Genomic DNA, 20,393 nt, shown 5'->3' on the forward strand with positions numbered 1-20,393 from the left:
TCTGGACCGTGACGCATCTTCCTCTTCCCAATGCTTCCCTTTCAAGCTTATCTCTGGCCCTGCCCTTCCCACAACCTGTTCTGTAATCTCTGCTCCTTGCTGCAGTGTGTGCCACCACAAAACCAGCCCCATGAGGACAATCAGGATCTGAGGTGTGACAGTGAACATTCAGGGTATTTCAGTAGGGTAGGTTTTGGAGTCAGGACATCGGGGCAGATGCTGGCTCCAGATCCAAAGTTTATTCTTTAATGTTTTCTTGGAGAAAAGAGCATGTCTTTAGTGTGCTAAAGAACACTGGAGAAGGAGCATCTGAGAGTGAGGTACAGTGCCAGGAGACAAAGACCCCAGGGCAAGGCAGGGGGGATGACTTTGGCTTGCTCCCAGCATTGATTACACCCTTGGCTACCATGACCCAGCTAAGGTCCCCCGTCCTTTGATGGGCACCACTCATGGACAGGTCTGATCTTCACAGTACTTTTACCTACGTAGCTTTGGAGAGCTACAAGGCAATGGTGTGTTCTGGAAGGTTTCTCCTGTTTTCTGGAGGGATTTGGAGTAGGAACTCAAGGGTGTGCAAGGAGAAGCTGAGGAGAGCTGGTAGTAGAGCAGAAGGTGGACCACATCTCTGCAGAGCCACACAGCTGTGAGGAGGCCAAAAGTGGAAGCCAGGGCATGTAGTCAAATAGGCTTTGCACAAAGGGGAACTGGATGCTCTCGGTTTATAGCAGGTAAAGTTAAGCATCAGTTATCTGCAGAAAACCAGCTCCATACCCACCTGGCAGCACTGGCAGCAGAGCTTGGTCCCTTGGGTCAGCATGGTGCTGCAGATGAGGGATTGGTGCTGAAGCACCTCGGAACAGAAACCTAAGACAGATCAGCTCAGGCGTGGCCCAGGCTGAGGACTGTGCAAGATGTTCATCACCAACTGCTTCCTGTTTCCCTCCTGGTGCATCACTGCTCGTCCTGCCTTGTCCTGGCTGCCCATGACCTCCCTGCATCTCCCCTCACTGTGCTCTTATCGTTTCACTCTCTTCTCCCAAATCCATTGCTCAGCTCTTTGCCTGTTGTCTGCAATTCCTGGCTAATGTGCTACACCAGATGACAGAAAAGAGGAGCTAAGATGCCTTTGGTCCTCTGCTGAATGCATGCGAAGTCCCCTCTTCCCAGCAGTTAGATGCTGGCAGGGGAATGGCTGTACTTGCAGGACTGTCACTCCATGTTGCAGAGATGTCCCTTCATGGAGAGTTGTGAGCATCCAAAGCACCTCTAGGCTGCGCTTTGCCATGGCTGGTGAACCCCAGAACAGGTCCCATCAGCTGATGCTGTCTGTATCCCTCCTCCTGCTGCTCTTCTTGGGGTGCCTGGATGCCTCTTGCCATACTCTGCTTGAGGTCCCTGCCATCCCATGGTGGCTCCTGCCGTCCTGTGGTGGCCCCTGCCATCCCATCAGCCCAAGACTTAGACCTGCATCACTTCTGGGTGGGGGGATGCTCTGGCCATTGAGGAAGAGTCTGGTAGGGGACACCTCCAGAGGAGATGCTGCTGCGCAGGGGGGTAAATAGTGCACAGGGCAAGAGGCTGTGCAAGGGGAAGACACCCCTAAGAGGCAGCTGTGTGGCTTGGGAAGCCCACACTGTGCGCTGTAATGGTGTAACGTGAAATCTGTGTGCGGTCTGGGACCCCAGCGCACAGTTCCATGCAGAGAAGCTGTGTGACAGTGGCAGCAGCCATGGACACAACAGCTCTCATGGACTGAAGCACACGGAGACACTCGGGCTCTATCTGACTGCTCAGGGAGGGGGGAGCCGTGATGCCCAAAGCCACCGGTGCTGTCCCTGCGCCAGCCTCCAGCTGGGAGCTCCACAGGAGCCAGCAGCTGCTGCCCTGCAGCCCTCGGAGCTGCTCCCTCCAGCATCCCGCACGGCTCCTGCCACAGCGCTGCGCCGGCCGAGGAGGAGGAGGCTGCAGCGGAGCTGAGCCGCGAGGTAGGTACCGCTTCCAGGCACGGGAACCTGCTTTACCCCCCGCCGCTGAGGAGAACGTGCCCAAACCCGGGCACTGTTCCACAGGGGGACTCCGGGGTGGTGGCGTTTTATCTTTAGGACAGCCCGTGGGTTTCCCTCTTGTGCTCTCCTGCGGTGTTTTGGAAGCTGGAGAGGGGCTCTGCAACAGGGACTGTAGCGATAGGACAAGGGGTGATGGGTTCAAACTGAAACAGGGGAAGTTCAGGTTAGATCTAAGGCAGAAGCTCTGCCCTGTGAGGGTGCTGAGGCGCTGGCACAGGGTGCCCAGAGAAGCTGTGGCTGCCCCATCCCTGGCAGTGTTCAAGGCCAGGTTGGACGGGGCTTGGAGCAACCTGGTCTGGTGTGAGGTGTCCCTGCCTGTGGCAGGGGTTGGAACTGGATAAGCTTTAAGGTCCTTTCCATGACTGTTTGACTCTGTGAAGACTAACTGTTGCCACACATCTCCTCCTCGCACAGCTGCCTTTGCCATGTGGGAAGTGACTGTATGGAAAGTTGGCCGCTCCTTCCCCTCTTTTCGATCGCTGTGTATTTGCACCCACAGCTCCGGGGGACAGTGACCATGTGCATCCGTCAGCTTTGTGGTGCTTCTTACCTTTGGTAATTCAGGCCCTACTGCCTGTGACGTGAGAGAGGAGCTGAGACACAGGCCTGCTAGGGAAGGAACAGCGTAGATGATGCTTTCCGCTCAGGCACTGTGTGTTCACACTTTGGCAACGGCCAGAGGGCTGATCCTTTCTCACCTGACTGCTTCTCTGAAAACACTTCAAATGGGATGTGAGACCTCTGGATATCCTTGGTACCCCTGATTGCCAGCCGAGCTGCCTGCTGTTCATAAGAGCATCGTGTTCTGTCTGGTGGCAATTCCCTCCCCAGTGTGCTTGTACCACAGGCAAGCTCCTTCCATTCAGCGCAGGGTGGACTGTACTGTGACCGTGTGGCAGGAGTGAGATGTCAGGGCAAGAGCAGCAACAGCAGGCAGCAGCAGGCAGATTCAGGCAGACGGAGGTAGGTGGAGGCGGTAGCAGGCAGATGCAGGCAGATTCAGGTAGGCGCAGGCAGATGCAAGCAGATTCAGGCAGTACCAGGCAGATGCAGGCAGCAGCAGGCAGCATCTCTTCCCCACTGCCTGCATGGCACCTCCCTGCCACCACAGAGGGAACGGGCCGCTTCTCTGATGCTGCTGAAAACCTGTTGTTCTGGTGCCTTTTCTGCTTGCAGCAGACGGATTGGCAGGCAGAGCAGGCAGCCCTGCCGTGCCCCTGGCAGTGCGTGCTGCAGGGGTTGTGCCAGCCACAGTTATGGCTGTATTTTGTTATACCAACCTCTCCCAGTCCTTTCCAGGTCCCTCGGTTAGTGTCCTGTCGGTCACATGCGTATCCAAAAGCCTACATGAAATTTGTTTCCTGAAGAGCTTCTTGAAGGACCACCCTTGGCATCAGCATTTTGATGGAGGGTGGTGAATGCTGCTCCTGACATGGTTCTGTAACCCCTGCAGGCCGTTTGTGTGATCGCGTTGGCCAGCATGCTCAGGCCATAGTTTATGATCCTAGACTCAAACCCAGCTTCGTATTGAAATCATGGCTGAATATCAGGCTTGTAGGTGAGTCCCAGGGCTGAGGTTTTAACACAGCAAGTGCATCAGTGACCCTTCTTTGTCACGGGGTTCTGGAAAGCCTGGAGACAAACATGTAATTGCTCTATGCAGTTCTTTCCTCCACAACAGGCTAGTAAAAAGGTGTGTTTTAATCCAAGCTCAACACGGAGAGCATAAATGATGTTGTGAGCACACTCATGTTGTTGAGTAGCATGCCTTAATGGGAAGCACATAGAGCATTAACCTCCTGTGGTATATGTGGTCAGGTGCTGTTTGATGTCTCATCAGAACATCTATTCACATTTCAAAAGGCAAAGAAAACCCCAAACATTGTGCATCTGGGAGTTTATGAAGCGATTCCACTTTGCTGCCTTGGACTGTGATCTATTTTATTACATTACAATGAAGAATCTCCACTTTAACTCTTTGGGTTGAATTTTCCAAAACTGAAATGAAACACAACAGGAATAAATGAGGGCTGTTCTGGTTCACCTTCAGACCCGCTTTACTGACAAAAAGCCTTAAGTAATCACAAAGGAAAGCCTTCCTTGTCCCAGCTTATGACAATTAGCACTAGCAGAGTGAGGTGCACAGGTTTCCCAGTGCTGACTGCCCCCACCTTTGCTCTGTGCTCTTCCTTAAGGAAAACATCCGCGTTTGGAATCACAGGCTTTGCACATGTTTGATAGAATGAAGATGAAATAAGCAGACAGCATTTGGGGTAGAAGAAGCACTAACACCGGAACCACTACTTTTCATTACTGGATATTCAATATTATCTGAGGCTAATTCAAGCGCTTCCTTTTTCTTTAAAGGTGGCCTGAAGCATCGGGGCTCAGCTCTTGACTTCAGGGTTTCTCAGTTGTCCTTTGCTCTGCCCAAGCAATGTGGACTCATTGCTATTACTCTTGTCTATTGAAGTTGATCTTGTGTTTGGTTCTGCTCAGAAAGACACGTTCACACCCAGTGATTTCACAACAGTAATGAAACGTTTGACTTTTTACCTCTTCTGCCTCCAAACTTATCAGAGGTGAGGTATGAAACCTTGATGGTTCTTGAGATGATTGGGGTGTATCAGCAAAGAGCGAGCAAAAGAAATTCTGGGTATCATAAAAGGAAATGCAGATGCTACCTCCGCAGTGACAAAAGTTCATCTATTCTGTCCCACTCATTCGAAACCCACGAGACCACCTCTCGTGCTTTCAGTACACCAGAAAAACATGAAACTGCAGTTTGGTAATGAGAAAACCTGCCCCATGCGTCTGCATGCCAGAAAGATCCTCCTCCTCCTCCTCTTCAACCCAGCCTCTTGCTGGATCTGGTAGTTTTGTGATGTATCTTGTATCACCTTTGAGCTGTGCATGTCCATCCCCAGCCCCCAAGAGAGGAGGACGGTGTAGGTGGTGGGATAGCCCTGGATATCCTAAGGGATCCTCTTTACTCATGAGGTGAAGAGGGGCTAAGAAGGGCTGATGCATAAAGCAAACCCATTCCTGTTAGTGCATGGTCAGCCCTGCTGCAGCCAAAGCCAGGCTTGCAGCTCCAGGCTGGGGAAGGAGGGATGCCTGTCCATCCCTCCCCACAGCTTTCACCCTCTCCTGCCAGCATTACCTTGTCTCCCTGATAGCAGCAGGGGCCTGATTATCTGCTTGTTTTCCTAAGCAAGATTAGGAGAGACTTTAAACACAGTGAGCATTGATCCCTGCAGGATTTGTACCTGCGCTGCTGCCTGCAGCATGGGGCAAGTCATGGATATCTGCCAAACCCTTGTAGTGTCCTGATTGCTCCTGATGTGTCTGGGATGACTCGCTGGGTCCACGCGAAGGTGCTGAGCACAAGTGGCCATCCCTCTTCCCCATCACACTCTGGCACATGGGCTCAGTGCAGCTGCACTTGTTTGCAGCAGTGTGGATGGTGCACGTGCCTGGTGGGGACAGCAGGCTCCACGGTGGGACTTTGGTGTTGAAAATGAGTTCCTAAGAGGCTGGTGCTGCAGCTCTGGAAAGAGCTCTATGCCCGTGGCTCTCCTGACCAGAAAGCTTTGAAAGCTCTTTCTGGATCTGGTGAAAAGCCCCTGAGTTTGGGGCTTGAACTAGATGATCTCCAGAGGTCCCTTCTAATCCTAATGACTCTGTGACTCTGTGATCTAATCGTAGCGCAGATGTGTGCAAGTGTCTGTATTCTGCACGGTTGAATTGTTTTAGCCTTTCCTTCACTACTGTGTGCTTCAGCTTTTCAGTGCAAGTTTTCAGTGCCATTGTGATGCCCTCCTTGCCTTTGACTCGCCACCTCTTGTAGAGCAGCTTGGGCTAACTGGGAGGTTTTCAACACTTTGTATCTTGCACATTTCCTGCAAGAGGTGGCAGAAAAAATGTGTTTCCTGAGATGAAATAAGCAAAAAAACCCCAGCTACACAAACCAGATCAAAAGAGCCTAAAAAAAACAAGAAAAAGAGTAAAGCTGCTCAGCAGCTTCCTGTTTACCAGCGGCTCAGGTATAGATTGATCAGTGGCATTGCCAAGCTCTCCTAACAGTTCCTCTCCCTCAGCAAAGCTCTCTTCACACTCCGGCAAGGGCAGAGGCCTGAGGGAAGATGTGAAAGATGGGATAACACTGCACAGACGCCTGCTCTGCCATCGTAGCCACTGTGGTCTAGATGGGCATCGCCAATGGATGCGCTGTGTGATGCTCTTGTGCTAAGAGCAGCCCACCCTGCGGGGGCATTGCTAAAGGCATGGGTCCCTCCAAGGGGTCCTGCTGCAAGTGGCAGGGTCCCCGAGTCACCATCCTGCTCTTAACCCACACAGGCTTCCCTGTTTTAAGAGCATGGTTTCATACACTGAAGGCCTTTTTTTCCTTTTAGAACATGATAAATGACCAGAGCTGCTTCCACGGGAAACTTCCGTGGTGAGAGTGGACATGGGCACCGGTGGCTGAATGGGGAATATCCCACCCTGCAACCCCTCACATCCCTACATCCCCCAGGCTGGCATGGCCCAAGGCAGGAGAGGTTGTCCCCTTTGCAGACTGGGGCTGGGTGCCGCTGGGGCAGGCTGCTGGCTCTGGTGATCCTTTGCTTCAAGCTAGTGCCAAGCTCCAATGGCCCTTTGCTCTGAGTCAGTATGGTGAGGAAACAGCAGCCTACAGCAGAGAGGGAATTCCATGCCAGTCAGTGTAATTGCAGTTGCTGGAAAGCACAGGAAAAATAAACAGCCTGCAAGAGAACAGAAAGTGTAAAAGACAACACACATTTGTCAGGAAGCAGCTTTATCACATTATCCTCAGTTGGATGCTGAAAAGGGACTCTTCATCAGGGACTGTAGCGATAGGACAAGGGGTGATGGGTTCAAACTGAAACAGGGCAAGTTCAGTTTAGACCTAAGGAAGGAGTTCTTCACTGTGAGGGCGCTGAGGCGCTGGCACAGGGTGCCCAGAGAAGCTGTGGCTGCCCCATCCCTGGCAGTGTTCAAGGCCAGGTTGGACACAGGGGCTTGGAGCAACCTGGTCTAGTGGAAGGTGTCCCTGCCCATGGCAGGGGGTTGGAACTGGATGATCTTAATAATCACAGAATGGTTTGGGTTGGAAAGGACCTCACGCTGCCAGGGATGGGGCAGCCACAGCTTCTCTGGGCACCCTGTGCCAGCGCCTCAGCACCCTCACAGGGAAGAGCTTCTGCCTTAGATCTAACCTGAACTTCCCCGGTTTCAGTTTGAACCCATCACCCCTTGTCCTATTGCTACAGCCCCTGATGAAGAGTCCTTAACAGATTAAAAAGCCTGGGAGCAATGGGTTGCAGTTCATTAAGGACAAGCACCAACTTCTGCACACAGACATTGAGTTTGTCGTCAACTGAGACCACAAACACAGGATGGGGAAGGCAAGGCTTCTGGGGAAAAGGATTTGGGTGCTGTCATCCAGCACGACAGAAGCATAAGTCATCAGTGGTACGTGATTGCAGAAGACAGCTACTGCAGGCAAGAGACTTCCAGTCTGCTTTGCCAGGGGTGAGGCCACAGCTGGGGCTTTATGTCTAGTTTTGGGCACTGTGATGCTAGAAGGATTAAGGAAAGCTGTGCAGCTGCTACAGGAGCACAGTGGCCACGATTAACAGTTTAGAAAACATGGCCTAAAAGGACAAAGAAGATGGAATATGAGCTACTGCAATCAAAGGGAAAACTGCACTTAGGGTACTTTGAAGCAGCTAGAAGAAAGTAGTGCTTGTTCCTCCAGGGATAAGGTAAATAACTGACTCCAATCGTACCAGGAGGGTTTTAGACGTTAAGCACTAAGTACTTAAAGAAGAAGAAGTAGTAAGACAGATTTACTAGGAATGAGTCTGAAGAAGCGCTGGGATGGTTTGTCAGGAGAAGCTGGGGGTAAAACAGGGGCTGTAGGAGCAGGCTCGGCAAGAATGACAGTGGGACACTGCCCCTGCCTTCAAGACAGGAGATGGACGACATGATCTGCCAGCGTCCCATCCAGCCCTCTCATGTGATTGCTCTGCTCTCATTCATTCTTTGCTTTTGTCCTTCTGTGTTCCCCACCCTCAGGCAAGGCAGTGTCAGATGCTGGTCTGAGAGGTGCCATGTGCTGATGTACCAAAGCTGCGGGTCAGCAAAGTGCTTCAGGGTGAGAAGAAACGCATCAGATGAGGGGCAAACAAGGGGCAGGCTTGTTCTCAGAGATCCCATGTGCACGGGGTGGATTCGGTTACTTCTTTCTGTCCCACAATCACCCTGTTGTAAAACCCGGGTGAGAAAACCCCTCTCGCTGCTGGCATTGCTATGAATGAGTTACTGTGCTGGGAGGTTTGCAACGCGCTGATTCCTGCTTGGCTGCAAGTAAGCGATTGCGCAAGGCTGCAGCTGTCACAGCTGTAATCCTTGTGGCTTTGGTGGCGGCAGTGAAAAGCAGAGCGTGGAGGAGAGTGAGCTGGAGGCCTCGCCATGCACCTCCAGCTGCTTCTCCTTCACAAACTCAGCACCGGCTTCTGGAGGGCACCCTCGATCGCAGCCTTTTATCTGCACTGAGCATCTGCTGCCTAAGAGAGAGCCAGAGCAATGCCCAGAAGGCTTTTCATAGGCACTTTTGAACATGTGGCGTAGGCAGCAGGGCCAGGGCAGGGATTGTGCCCCTGTGCTGGGCACTGGTGAGGCTGCACCTCAAATCCTGTGTTCAGTTCTGGGCTCCTCACTGCAAGAGAGACATTGAGGGGCTGGAGCGGGGCCAGAGAAGGGCAACGGAGCTGGTGCAGGGCCTGGAGCACAAGTGTGATGGGGAACGGCTGAGGGACCTGGGGGGTTCAGATGGAGAAGAGAAGGCTCAGGGGGACCTGATCGCTCCCTACAGCTGCCTGACAGGAGGTTGTAGTGAGGGGGGGTCGGTCTCTGCTCCCAAGGAACAAGGGACAGGACAAGAGGAACCGGCCTCAAGCTGCCCCAGGGCAGGTTTAGATGGAGCTGAGGAACAATTCCTGCCCCAGAGGGTGCTCAGGCATTGGAACAGGCTGCCCAGGGCAGGGCTGCAGGCACCGGCCCTGCAAGTGCTCACACAGCGTGGAGACGAGGCCTCAGTGCCATGGAGCAGTGGTGGCCTTGGCAGCGCTGGGGAGCGGTTGGACTGGGTGAGCTTGAAGGGCTTTTCCAACCTGGTGATGCTGTCTGCATACACAAGCGCGTTGTCGCAGTGATGCATTCACTGTGGTGGAGGGTGTCAATGTATCTGCTGACCAAGCTGAACAGAAAACTGAACATTTCTGCCTGCTGTCAGCAAAACAGGCCCATCTTAGTTCTACTGGAAGAACCTCTGAAGCTTTGAAGCCTGCCCGGTTTGAGGAAGCAGGGTTAGAAGAAGAGGTTATTTCTTTGTAAAATGCTGCATTTGAAAATGACACCTTTAAGAATGAAAAATGGCAACGATTTGGCTGGAACTTGTCAGAATAAAGTATTATGGCTGTTCTGTTACTTTTCTTCTTCCTCTAATTTGGAAGGGGGAATCCCCCTCGGCACTTTCAGAGGTTTTCATCAATCTAAATCTACTTTTTTTTTTATGACAAAAAAGCCCCCCAAATACTCAAAATCTCACCTGGTCACAAAACCTCACCACCCCCCCCCCCCCCCCTTGTTATGCAGGCATACAAACTTGTTATCCCCATCAAGAAAGTGAAACGAGCCGTTCTGTGTATGGCATATTTGTACCTCTACACTGGCAGTGGTTGATTCAACAACTTTGATTAAGACCATGCAGTCCTGCTAGGCTGATGTGTTGATAGCTGAGGCTGAGTGTGGAATCAGAGTCATAGAATGGTTTGGGTTGGAAGGGACCTTAAGATCACCCATAGGCACATCTGAAGAACTTCTGATTGATAGACCCAAATACTGTGGCAATGACTGAAAAAGGCAAAGATTCCTCAAAGACAGCTCCTGTGTGGGGTTTCCTCCTGTAGCTCCCAGGTGAGTGCCAGCTCTGTGCACTCGGTGCTTGGTGTCCTTTCCAATCCCTGCTGTCCTGTGGGAGAGGGGTGCAAGGGGGATACAGTCAGTGGAAGGTTCTTGTTGGTCCATGCAGGCAGCAGGGACTCTTGGGAGAGGGATTTTGGGGCAGAGATGGCCAGGGAGAGGGATATCGGGTGAGATGTTCAGCAAGGTGCTACCTGCCACACTGCTCTCCCTCTGCAGAGGACATGCTCGCCCTGACCCCCTGCCTCTGCCTTCCCTGCGAGTCAAGCTGTTGTCATTGTTCTCCCCATCAACAGTGATGATTCCTGGTGGTTTATAAACCATGTTAGCTGAGCAACCCAGGATCTGTAAACACGCATACCCCCTGCTGCAGTCAATCCTGCCTTTGTTTCCCCTACTGAGCTAAGTCACCTAATATTACTCTCTAATATGGGAGAGTAAGAACTCTGAGATGCAAGGTTTGAAAGGGAAAGGCCTCTTTTTGACTAAGAAGCTCCTCTTATTTGGCCATCAAGCCAAGGCAGAGAAAGTCTCTGGAGAAGAGTGCCTCACTCGGATGGTTACCACCGCGTTGAGATGGGTGGAAGCAGAGCATCACATCAAGGCAAACTTGTCCTCCACTTGCCAGCTGGGTGCTGTGACAGTGAGCAGTTCCAGGAACGACTTAGTCTTCTCTTGGGAAATATCCTACCAGGTAGGGTATCCTACTCTGCTTTTATTCCCATCTTTTCTTAATGGCTGCTGCACCAACACCATAGCCTTTGCCGTGGTGACACAAAGGTGCCTCCCATCCGCTTGACCCAACAGCCAGAGCTATACCAGGGCTTGCGGCTGAGGCTCCTGAGGCCAAAGCAAGTTCTTGCTGGTGGTGTCTTTTGTTTTAACCGCAGTTTCCTTTCTGTGATCAAGCTCGATTCACCCAGACCATCTGTAGGAGGAAGGAGAGGTTTCTACAAGAGCAGGCATAGCAGTTTTGCAGCAGCTAAGCTGGCTGTCACCCCAAAGTGACAAGAAAACCCTCTGGGGCTGATGTCAGAAGCTGAGCTTGGTGGGCATGGTGGTTCCCGCAGTGCCAGCAGGTATGGCTGGCTGTAGGAACTGCAGATGTGGCCATGCTGTTTGCCTCCCAGCAAGATTCGTTGTGGTCATGGCATTTGTCACAGCATTTCCACTTTACATGGGCTTCAGCAGAGCATCACTTCCCTGACCTCGGGGCTCTGAATAGTGTGGGGGAGAGGAACTCTGCGTCACTCAGATGTGGTGGTCACTTTTAGGCTGACAGTGTCTACATGAAGCATTGCATAGGGGTTTTCTTCCCCACTGAGGCAGAAACCATAACTTCAAAGAGCTGCTGTGGCTGCTGCAGGCTGACCCTGGCAACCACCATCAAAACACAAGACAAACCAGAAGGCTTCTCCTACAGTGACATTTTCCCTGTGTTTTTGAACCTGTGCAACAGTGTTTTCATCATGGTGGTGATACCACATAGCTCTTCCCCCTGCAGTTCTTGACTGGGGGCATGGAGCAGTGTGTGGCATAGCTCCTGCACCCAAACTGGCCATAGGATGGAACACTGGAGATACCAACAGTCAGTTATCTCTCTTGCTGTAAGGTGTTTCTCACAGGAAAGCCCACAAGAACACGGAGAGACATCACTACCACTGCTGTTAGTGTCCAGACAAAACTCAGCTGCAGCGTGCCTCTGGGTCTGATGTCTCCCTTCGCACACTTAACCCAGGACCACTTACACCAGCTGGCTTGCTCTCCTCCTGCAGGAAGGCTGCTCCACAGCACCAGCACCAGCTCCCTTCAGCCCAAGGGGCAACCTGCAAACATTGCTCTGCTGTGCCTGTGCTTTCTGTAAAGCAAGACAATCCTCTTTTCCCCTGGCCTTCTCCATGCCGGGTTGTCTGTATGTTCCAAATGTATCCCTCACATGTCTTTCCTTTGTCAGGCTAAGCCCAGCTCTCTCATGTGGATGCTCCTGCCACCTTGCAGACTTTCTGTACCTCTTTCCACCCGAGCTCAGCACTTTCAAATGCAGGTGACCTTTAACTTCAAATCTCTTGCTGGTTTACTACATTTTCTGCTTTGTTAGCCTCTGCAGGTGAACTTCAAAGGATGTTTGTTGGCTCAATAGAGAGCCCTTGTTTGCCTCCGTGGTCCTTGTGTAACTCAGGAGGAGGTGTAATTCAGGATCATAGAATTACAGAATGGTTTGGGTGGTAAAAGGAGCTTAAGACTATTCAGTTCCACCCCCCTACCAATGGGCAGGGACACCTCGTACTAGACCCCGTCACCCAAGGCTCTGTCCAACGTGGCCTTGAACACTGCTGATGCTACTTACAGACTGAAAAAGTGTTGGAAGGGTGCAGATCATTGCAGCCTGGCTCGTAGCTGATGGTGAAGAACATTGGAAATACATCACTCCCATCCTTCCCCCTCCAGATAACCTCCTGTGAGCTTTAAAGGGAAGTGTAGCATGCCTACAGCATTCAGCCTCCCACATCTGTGAACACACATTCATCTCTACCACCCTCCAGCCCAGCAGTGCTCTCTCTGCTCATGCTCACCTCAAATTACCTGTAGGAGAGTGAGTAGCCAGATTAGTCATCTCCTAAACCCATCGCTGCTCCCTTCATTTCACTGCCTTCAACAGATTACATCTTCCGTTGCCTTTACTGAATTGCCTTCCTCCATTGAGGAAACCTCAGAGGATGACTGTGCCAGGATCACCCATCACCCTGGAAGCTCCAACCACAGCAGTCGCCAGGCCTGCTCACTTCTATCTTCTTTTCTGCCACTTGAATTCAAGCTCTTTTACTTGCCTTTAAGGTTCTCTGCATCTTCTTCCTTGCTCCTACTTTCTCTAACACACAGAGTGCTCCCTGCCACACTCTTCCACCTCCATGCTTCACTTTGCCTGGCCCTCCAGAGCTGCTGCTGCTGCTTCATGTACACAGCTTGAAGTATCTCCCAGTTGAAAACAATAGACATTTTGAGTGAACTGAAGTCTTTTGCAATACCATAATACCTAGAGCAGAAAATTATTCAAGAAAAAGCACAAGATTCTCTTTTCATTTTAAAATAATCATGAGTATTTAAAATATAGATATATTTCATTGTTTTATTGCTTTCAGGACAAACTATTCTTACTTTTTTATATAAATTAATAACTTATTGGCCAAACTAATGCACAAACCATCCAGTGGAAAAGGGGGCACCTTTAGTTGACCGATGTTTGCTCATAAGAAGAAATGATGAAAGCTATTGATTTCTAAACAATGAAAGTAGGTAGAATGGAGTTACATTATGTATGTAACAGGAGGAGGGTTCTAACAGTAAACCCTGTAACTGGGTGCTTGGAGGCAGAGTGGTGCCATGGTCATTGGTAGCATTTTGAATTCATAGAATCATAGAATAGTTTGGGTCAGAAAGGACCTTAAGATCATCCAGTTCCAACCCCCCTGCCATGGGCAGGGACACCTCACACTAAACCATCTCACCCAAGGCTCTGTCCAACCTGACCTTGAACACTGCCAGGGATGGAGCACTCACAACCTCCCTGGGCAACCCATTCCAGTGCCTCACCACGAGGTCTTTTCTTTCTGCCTGTGCTACTGACTAGTGCCAAGTCCTTTGGCTGCATCCAAAGGAGTGTGGCCAGCATGCCAAGGCCAGGCTGGATGTGGTTCTGAGCAACCTATCTAGAAGAAGATGTCCCTGCTCATTGCAGGGGGGTTGGACTGGATGAGCTTGGTAGGTCCCTTCCAACCCAAACCTTTCTGTGAGTATGATTCTATAAATAGGTTGGTTCTTCATTTTTCTCTAGCCCATTTTCTCACTTTTTTCTTTGTCTGCCTACAACTTTTAGCTCTTCTCTTTTTTGGGGATCTTCCTTCACTATTTGTTTCTGCATCAGCCAGCAAGCTGGAAAGCTACTTTGGATTGGAGCTGCTACCAAAGAAGTTAATGACTTTAATAACAATCAAGCTTTGGATCTGCCAAGTACTTGTTTGTGTCTCTTGGGCAAAGCTCATCTTCTCTGTGCTCCTATAAATCAGGAACACGGTGCTTGTTGAGATTAGTGGATGAGAAACGCATCATTTGGCTGACTTACAAAGCACCACAGTTTACAATATACAGTACAGAGATCATGTAAAGTTATTGAATAAAGTAAAAAAAGTCAAGCTTGTCTTTGCTTCAATATTTTACCCTTGACCTAAAATAATGCACTAGAATATACTTAAACCCCAGGTAGCAAAGAAGCTCTCAGATAGCTCCACTTGAATAAGAGCTGCTTAAAAACTGATTGCAACGAGGTATCAGTAGCTGTGAGTTCTTACTTTGCTCCTGAAGTGAATACATTACTGATGGGGAGAACCCAGCCAGAGCGCAGTTCTTAGCTGAAGGAAACAGAACACTAAAATAACACGACTCGGAAATGATCCACCAGCTTCTGTAGAAAGCTGCAAGGTTACGTATGCGTTCTGTGATGGAGATATCTCAGCTTTACACCCCTGTCAGGGGTGGCTGTGTAGCAGTGGGGTTTAGCAAGTGCATTGGAAGGAGAACACCTATTCATGTGCCACCTTCACTGCCTTGAAAAGGGCCGTGTTTGAGTTTTGTTTCACATAATGTGTTTGTGTCACCTCTTTTCCTGTTTACCACAGCTTCAGGATCTTCTGTTTGCCTCTATTCTGTAACTAGCAGCTGCCCATTCGACACCTGCATATCACCAAACCTCAGCCATCTCCGCAGGCGATGGAGTAAGCCTCCTGGAAGCTCCCGAGCCTGCAAGAGAGGACAAGGACACAGTAGAAGAACGGGACCAGGGCCAGTGGAGAGAGTAGAGGCTTCTTGCTGTCAAAGGTAAAGTCTATCCACATTTAATGTACTACTCATGAAAGTAATAGTCTAACCTTGGCAAGGAGGGCAAAGGGACCTGCAGCAGTTACTTCTTTCCTCCGGAAAACTGCTTTTTCATTCCGACTGTTTCACCAACTGATGTGGAGAGGGGAGATGTTGGAAAATGTGCCCAGGTTGGAAGCTGGCAAAGGTATCAAATGTTTCAAAAATCATCTGAAACTCTAAAGCGGGGCCTCTCCAGTCCCTATTCAACCCAGGAAATGCATTCTGAATTCTGCCATATCAGATGTTTTATATCTATAAATCTACCACTCTATGCATGTATTTATATATCTATATACATCTGCAACACAGCATTCACTATCGTTTGATTTTTGGTTTGACTTTTGGTTAAATCTATTGACTGGTTTTAAGGGGTCCCTCAAGGAAATAAGAAAATCAAGCCATTGCTGCAATGCTGACAGTCACAGTGTGTGGGGGGGTCACATATCAAAAGCATTAGCAGGAAACATTTTCTACCCATATGTATTGCTGCATGAACAGCCGTTATCTAGTGACTCAAAGTGTCAATATTTAGGGGCTTATGCATGAAAACAAAGTTGACATTAATAACACAAATGTCCTACCTACAGCTGAAACCTCAATATACGAAAGCATCACACGATCAGCGTGGGTTGCAGCACTGCTTTCTTTTCATTACTCTTATTTATGAACAAGGAACTCCATAGGGTTGAGTGCTGTATTTGTAAAAGGTTTCTCTGCATTGCATATGCCAATTGCCTTTGGAGAAAACAGTCCTGGTGCCCTAAGGAAAGCTGAGGAGATCAGTGGGGCATTAGTATCCACAGCTGGAGCAGAGGATGAACACTGACTCCCGCACCTCTTTGTGTTGTGCATACTGGTCCTCCTATTTCCCTGCACAAGGTGGCACAAGATAGGCAGGAAGGGGTGAATTCCAGTTCATTCCTTGTCAGTATGAACACTTTCACCATTATCTGCCTTTTTGTATACCTTTTCACTTATAAGAGCATGTCCTCTGCTTTAATGAATTAATCACCATCAATTATATTATTATTAGAGCTTACTAGCAATAATTATAGTCCTGGAAACGGTATCTTTGAAGGTCTTTCAAGATATGATCAACCTGTACACAGGCATAACAGAGGTGCAGTGAACAAGAAACATGCAAATGTCTTAGCAACGAGAAGGCAAACACCTTTGAAACAGCATCTTTCAAAAGAAGCATCACTCCTTAAAATGTGGGCACCTCATTCTGCAAACCAGATCCCTCTTACAGGGGTGATGAGGTGACATCTGGAAACAAATGAACAAACAAAACCCAAAAGGTGGCTTAAAGCACTGGCTCCCTTTTGGAGAGCAGGTCAGACTACTTTGACGCTGTCTTCACTGCAATGCTTCAGAAAGGACAGAGAGGAAATGCTCTCCATGCCCTCATCAGCTCAGCTGAAAATGTGTGATGGCTTCTTCAGTCAACACACTTTCATAATGGTCTTTATGCTACAAGTGAAGGACCTCCCCAGCCAAGGAACAGCGATAAAATCCAGATTCTTAGATCAGATGCAGGTTTTGTACCATTTTACACCATTACAATTATTCAGAGCATGAATCCTTTCTAATGCCAACGGTTGGACTTTATGAGGTCTTAAAGGTCTTTCCCAACCTAGTTAAATCTATGTTCCTCTGGTGAGGGGCTAACTCACTGCCACTGAGGCAGTTTTGGGGAAACGAAGAGCACCCCAGTGCTCGTACCTCTGCATGTATAGGAATGGTGGCAGGCTTTCAGCACCAACCCAGTGCTTTTGAGTGGTACAAATGAGACCAAGACTGCATATCGCAGTTGCTCTCTGCCTGGAGGCTGACCCACGGGCTCGATGCAGCACAGGGAGAGGCAGAAGCCACTCTAGGAGTCCCATGCCAGGACAACCAGCCATTTATCCCTTGCTCTTTCCTGCACAGGTATCTGAGATGAATCCCACAAGCCCGTTCTTTGGCACAACAGAATATGACTATGGATATGATGAAAACACTGCTCCATGCAATGAAGAAAATGGCTTTCGCAGGTTTAAGTCCCTCTTCCTGCCGATTCTTTACTGCCTTGTGTTTGTCTTCTGCCTTCTGGGAAACTCCTTGGTCCTTTGGGTTCTCCTGACCAGGAAAAGGCTGACGACAATGACTGACATCTGCCTCCTGAACCTCGCAGCCTCTGACCTTCTCTTCGTTGTGCCTCTCCCGTTCCAAGCCCACTACGCTTCAGACCAGTGGGTTTTTGGCAACACTATGTGTAAGATAATGGCTGGCATTTATTACACAGGGTTTTACAGCAGCATTTTCTTTATAACCCTCATGAGCATTGACAGGTATATCGCAATTGTCCACGCTGTCTATGCCATGAGGATACGGACAGCCTCCTGTGGTATAATCACCAGTTTAATCCTGTGGCTGGTGGCTGGCCTGGCTTCTGTACCCAACATCATGTTCAACCAGCAGCTGGAAATCGAGCAGTCTGTGCAGTGTATCCCCATATACCCCCCAGGCGACAATACCTGGAAGGTTGCTTCTCAGTTTGCATCCAATATTTTAGGCCTCTTGATTCCCCTTAGCATCCTCATCTGCTGCTATGCCCAGATACTGAAAAACCTGCAAAAATGCAAAAACCGGAACAAGATCAAGGCCATCAAGATGATTTTCATCATTGTCATTGTTTTCTTCCTCTTCTGGACTCCCTTCAACGTCGTGCTGTTCCTCGACTCCCTGCAGAGCCTGCACATCATCAATGACTGCAAGGCGAGCTACCAGATAGCCCTAGCGCTGCAGCTGACGGAAACCATCTCCTTCATCCACTGCTGCCTGAACCCCGTGATCTATGCCTTTGCTGGGGTGACATTCAAGGCCCATCTGAAGGGACTGCTGCAGTCCTGTGTCCGTGTCCTCTCCAGCCCCGTTGGAGGTGCTGGGGCTGGTCAGTTGTTCCCAACACCCAGCCAGATCTCCAGCTGCTCGGACAGTGCAGTGATCCTGTGAGCCCATCCGAGCTGCCTTCTTCCTGTGTGAGTAGTTGGCCTAAGGTCCGTTGTGGACCTGGAGGCTGGTACCATGTGTGCAGCATCCTCTTGGGAGAACCAGTATACCTCCTTTTGGGATATGCTGTGAACAGAAGAAGAGGCCACATTAGTTTCCTAAGAGTTTGTTAAACGGTGACTTTACAAGCTTGCCATAGAATGGGTTTTAGTTAAGCTTTAGAGCTCTTTCATTTCAGCAAGTAGCGTGCTTCCTCTACTATTTATTTTCTCTTCTGATGCAAGCATCACTTCTGCCTCATCCCAGACTATGTTCTGCCTTGTGGAAGCTGTTCCATACATGAATCCCAACATCCCTGGGACAGGCGTGGGATGCTCCTCTCGGAAGGCATAGGATTACTTCACATTGCAAAGAGGGAGTCACCGCAGCCACTGTCACCATTCCCATTTTGCTTCAGCTCCCAAAGAGGCCACTCAGACCACAGCCCTGCTGCTTTCCCATGGGATGATCCCAGGGGACACAGCTGGTGGGGTCCCTAGAGCTGCAGCTGCCCAAAGCAGCCTTTGGGGTGGTGATGCCTTCGAAAACCGCAAAGCAACACCTCCAGGTGCCTCATAGAGTCGCAAACACTCGGATATGTCATCACCAAAGCAGCCTGGTAGTCTGCATCACTGCTGGAGGTGTGGGATCTGTGCCCCCAGCGCTTGCAGCTGAATGTAAGCACCACACAACGTAGCATGTAGGCTCTGTGTCTTTTTCCATACATCATTATCTCCTCCTGCTTTAGAATTGTCTTCTTTGAATAAACATATTAACTGCACCTCTTTGTCTTGGCTCCTGAAAGTCTTTCCAACGGATGACAAGCTTCGGTTAGGATGAGGAAAGGATATTCTAGCCAGTGTCACATAAAACACGTTACATAGAGATTCGCAGTGTTGACTGGTATTTAAGAACCCAGTAGTGTACATCTAAACCCCCATCCTCTCTCAAACACTGTTGATCCCTCATAGATTAGGATTGCGGATCCTTAGGACACTTTTCCCTTCAGAAGGCTATTTCTCTGCCTAATGTGTCAGTAGAAAGGAATAATACAAGCAGCTATTTTCCCCCTTTTAAGGCATGAACTACCAGACTAGAGACACAAACATACCCAGCATAACCCCAAGTACTCATGTACAGCAGAGCTCTCAGGAGCATTGTGCCTCTTCTCTAAACATGACACTTAATGTTGTAAATCCACAGGATTTTATGCTACTCCTATATGAGATGGAAAGAATCTATGGAGACAGTAAGCAGTGCTCAAAAATGTTTGCACTTCTACGCACTGAAACAGTTCTGGATCACAGCATCACAGTAGTAAGACACTATTAAGGAGCTGGTACTGCCATTTTTAGTGTTACAAGTATTTTGAGGTAGAAACTTGTCAACGACAATCTGCTTTCTCCTGCAGACATAATATTCTCCTTGGGATAAAGCAGGTAGCAGATGCACTATTTCCTCAGTTGCACGGGTTCTGACACACAGTAGTATTGGCAAAAGGATTCTGCAATCTGCTCAGATCAGCTCATTTTCATGAGATGTTGTCAGATGCAAAGGCAGCAAGGAACATTCGCGTTTGATGTCACCTGGATTCCCTGGTGCTGTACAAGGTAATGTGAATATATACACCAAAATATCTAGCCCAATATTGTTCTTTTAAATCAGTGGAAAGCTGGTCACTATTCTGAAGAGATGGAGTAAGGAAATGACTGATGTTTGTGGACCAGATCTCCTAATCAGATGTTGCATAACTAAAGCAACTGATGTTCCTCCAAGGGCCAAGCTGTAACACCTACCACTGCTATCAGATTGCCAAGTACCACTTTTCACGTTGGTAGCATCTCCCTAGCTAGATCTAGAAGGTTTGTGAACCCGACCAAACTTTCTAGCTGTTGATTTTCATCTAACACGTTTCACAATCCCCCCTTTCATGTTTTCTGCCCTTTTGTATGATGCAGAAGGCACTGGGAGGGAAGTCTGGCCTTTTTCTAGTCCAAGACCACTTGGCAGCGTACAACAGAACATCCAAACGTGCACACCTTCAAAAACACCTACCTTTAAAACAAATAAGGTGCTATTAAACTGCACAAAGCAGTACGGGGGAGAAAAGCAAGAACATCATGTAAGATGTGGTGCTGCTGGTGATCCTCCTTTCTCTCTTTGGCCCCATGAAGCCCCCCTCTTTCCATAAGGAATAAAAGAAGAGCTGCGCCTGGCATGAGAGCAGGGTAAAGTGCTGGTTTGTTCTGTGTTGGGCTTTGGCTGTCCTTGAATGATGCAATACTTCAGGATGTTACAGCTCTGGAAATGAAAAAGATCACATTAAACTTTATCTTACAGTGAATTTCTACAGACCAGTCAGTCTCACCT

The 20,393-nt window shown here is 49.3% G+C and overlaps 1 protein-coding gene across 3 annotated transcripts; it reads left to right on the forward strand.

Moving 5' to 3' along the window:
* The first annotated feature begins 1,951 nt into the window (after positions 1-1,951).
* LOC136009100 (C-C chemokine receptor type 8-like) lies at positions 1,952-18,794 on the forward strand. Of its 3 annotated transcripts, none has more exons than XM_065669178.1 (3): positions 1,952-1,985; positions 14,790-14,948; positions 16,923-18,794. In XM_065669178.1, the coding sequence occupies exon 3, from the start codon at positions 16,932-16,934 to the stop codon at positions 17,985-17,987; it is 1,056 nt and encodes a 351-aa protein (XP_065525250.1). In that variant the 5' UTR covers positions 1,952-1,985; positions 14,790-14,948; positions 16,923-16,931; the 3' UTR covers positions 17,988-18,794. The 3 variants fall into 3 exon arrangements, with proteins under 3 accessions (XP_065525250.1, XP_065525249.1, XP_065525247.1); XM_065669177.1 differs by lacking the exon at positions 1,952-1,985 and adding an exon at positions 10,653-10,770 and having other exon boundaries at positions 14,750-14,948; XM_065669175.1 differs by lacking the exon at positions 1,952-1,985 and having other exon boundaries at positions 14,646-14,948.
* Positions 18,795-20,393: the final 1,599 nt, after the last annotated feature.

The sequence above is a fragment of the Lathamus discolor genome, chromosome 2, assembly GCF_037157495.1.
Source record: "Lathamus discolor isolate bLatDis1 chromosome 2, bLatDis1.hap1, whole genome shotgun sequence".
NCBI lineage: Eukaryota > Metazoa > Chordata > Aves > Psittaciformes > Psittacidae > Lathamus > Lathamus discolor.

What these genes read in the sequence shown, in the direction of transcription:
- LOC136009100 (XM_065669178.1), top strand. Translation starts at nt 16,932, where the DNA reads ATGAATCCCACAAGCCCGTTCTTTGGCACAACAGAATATGACTATGGA.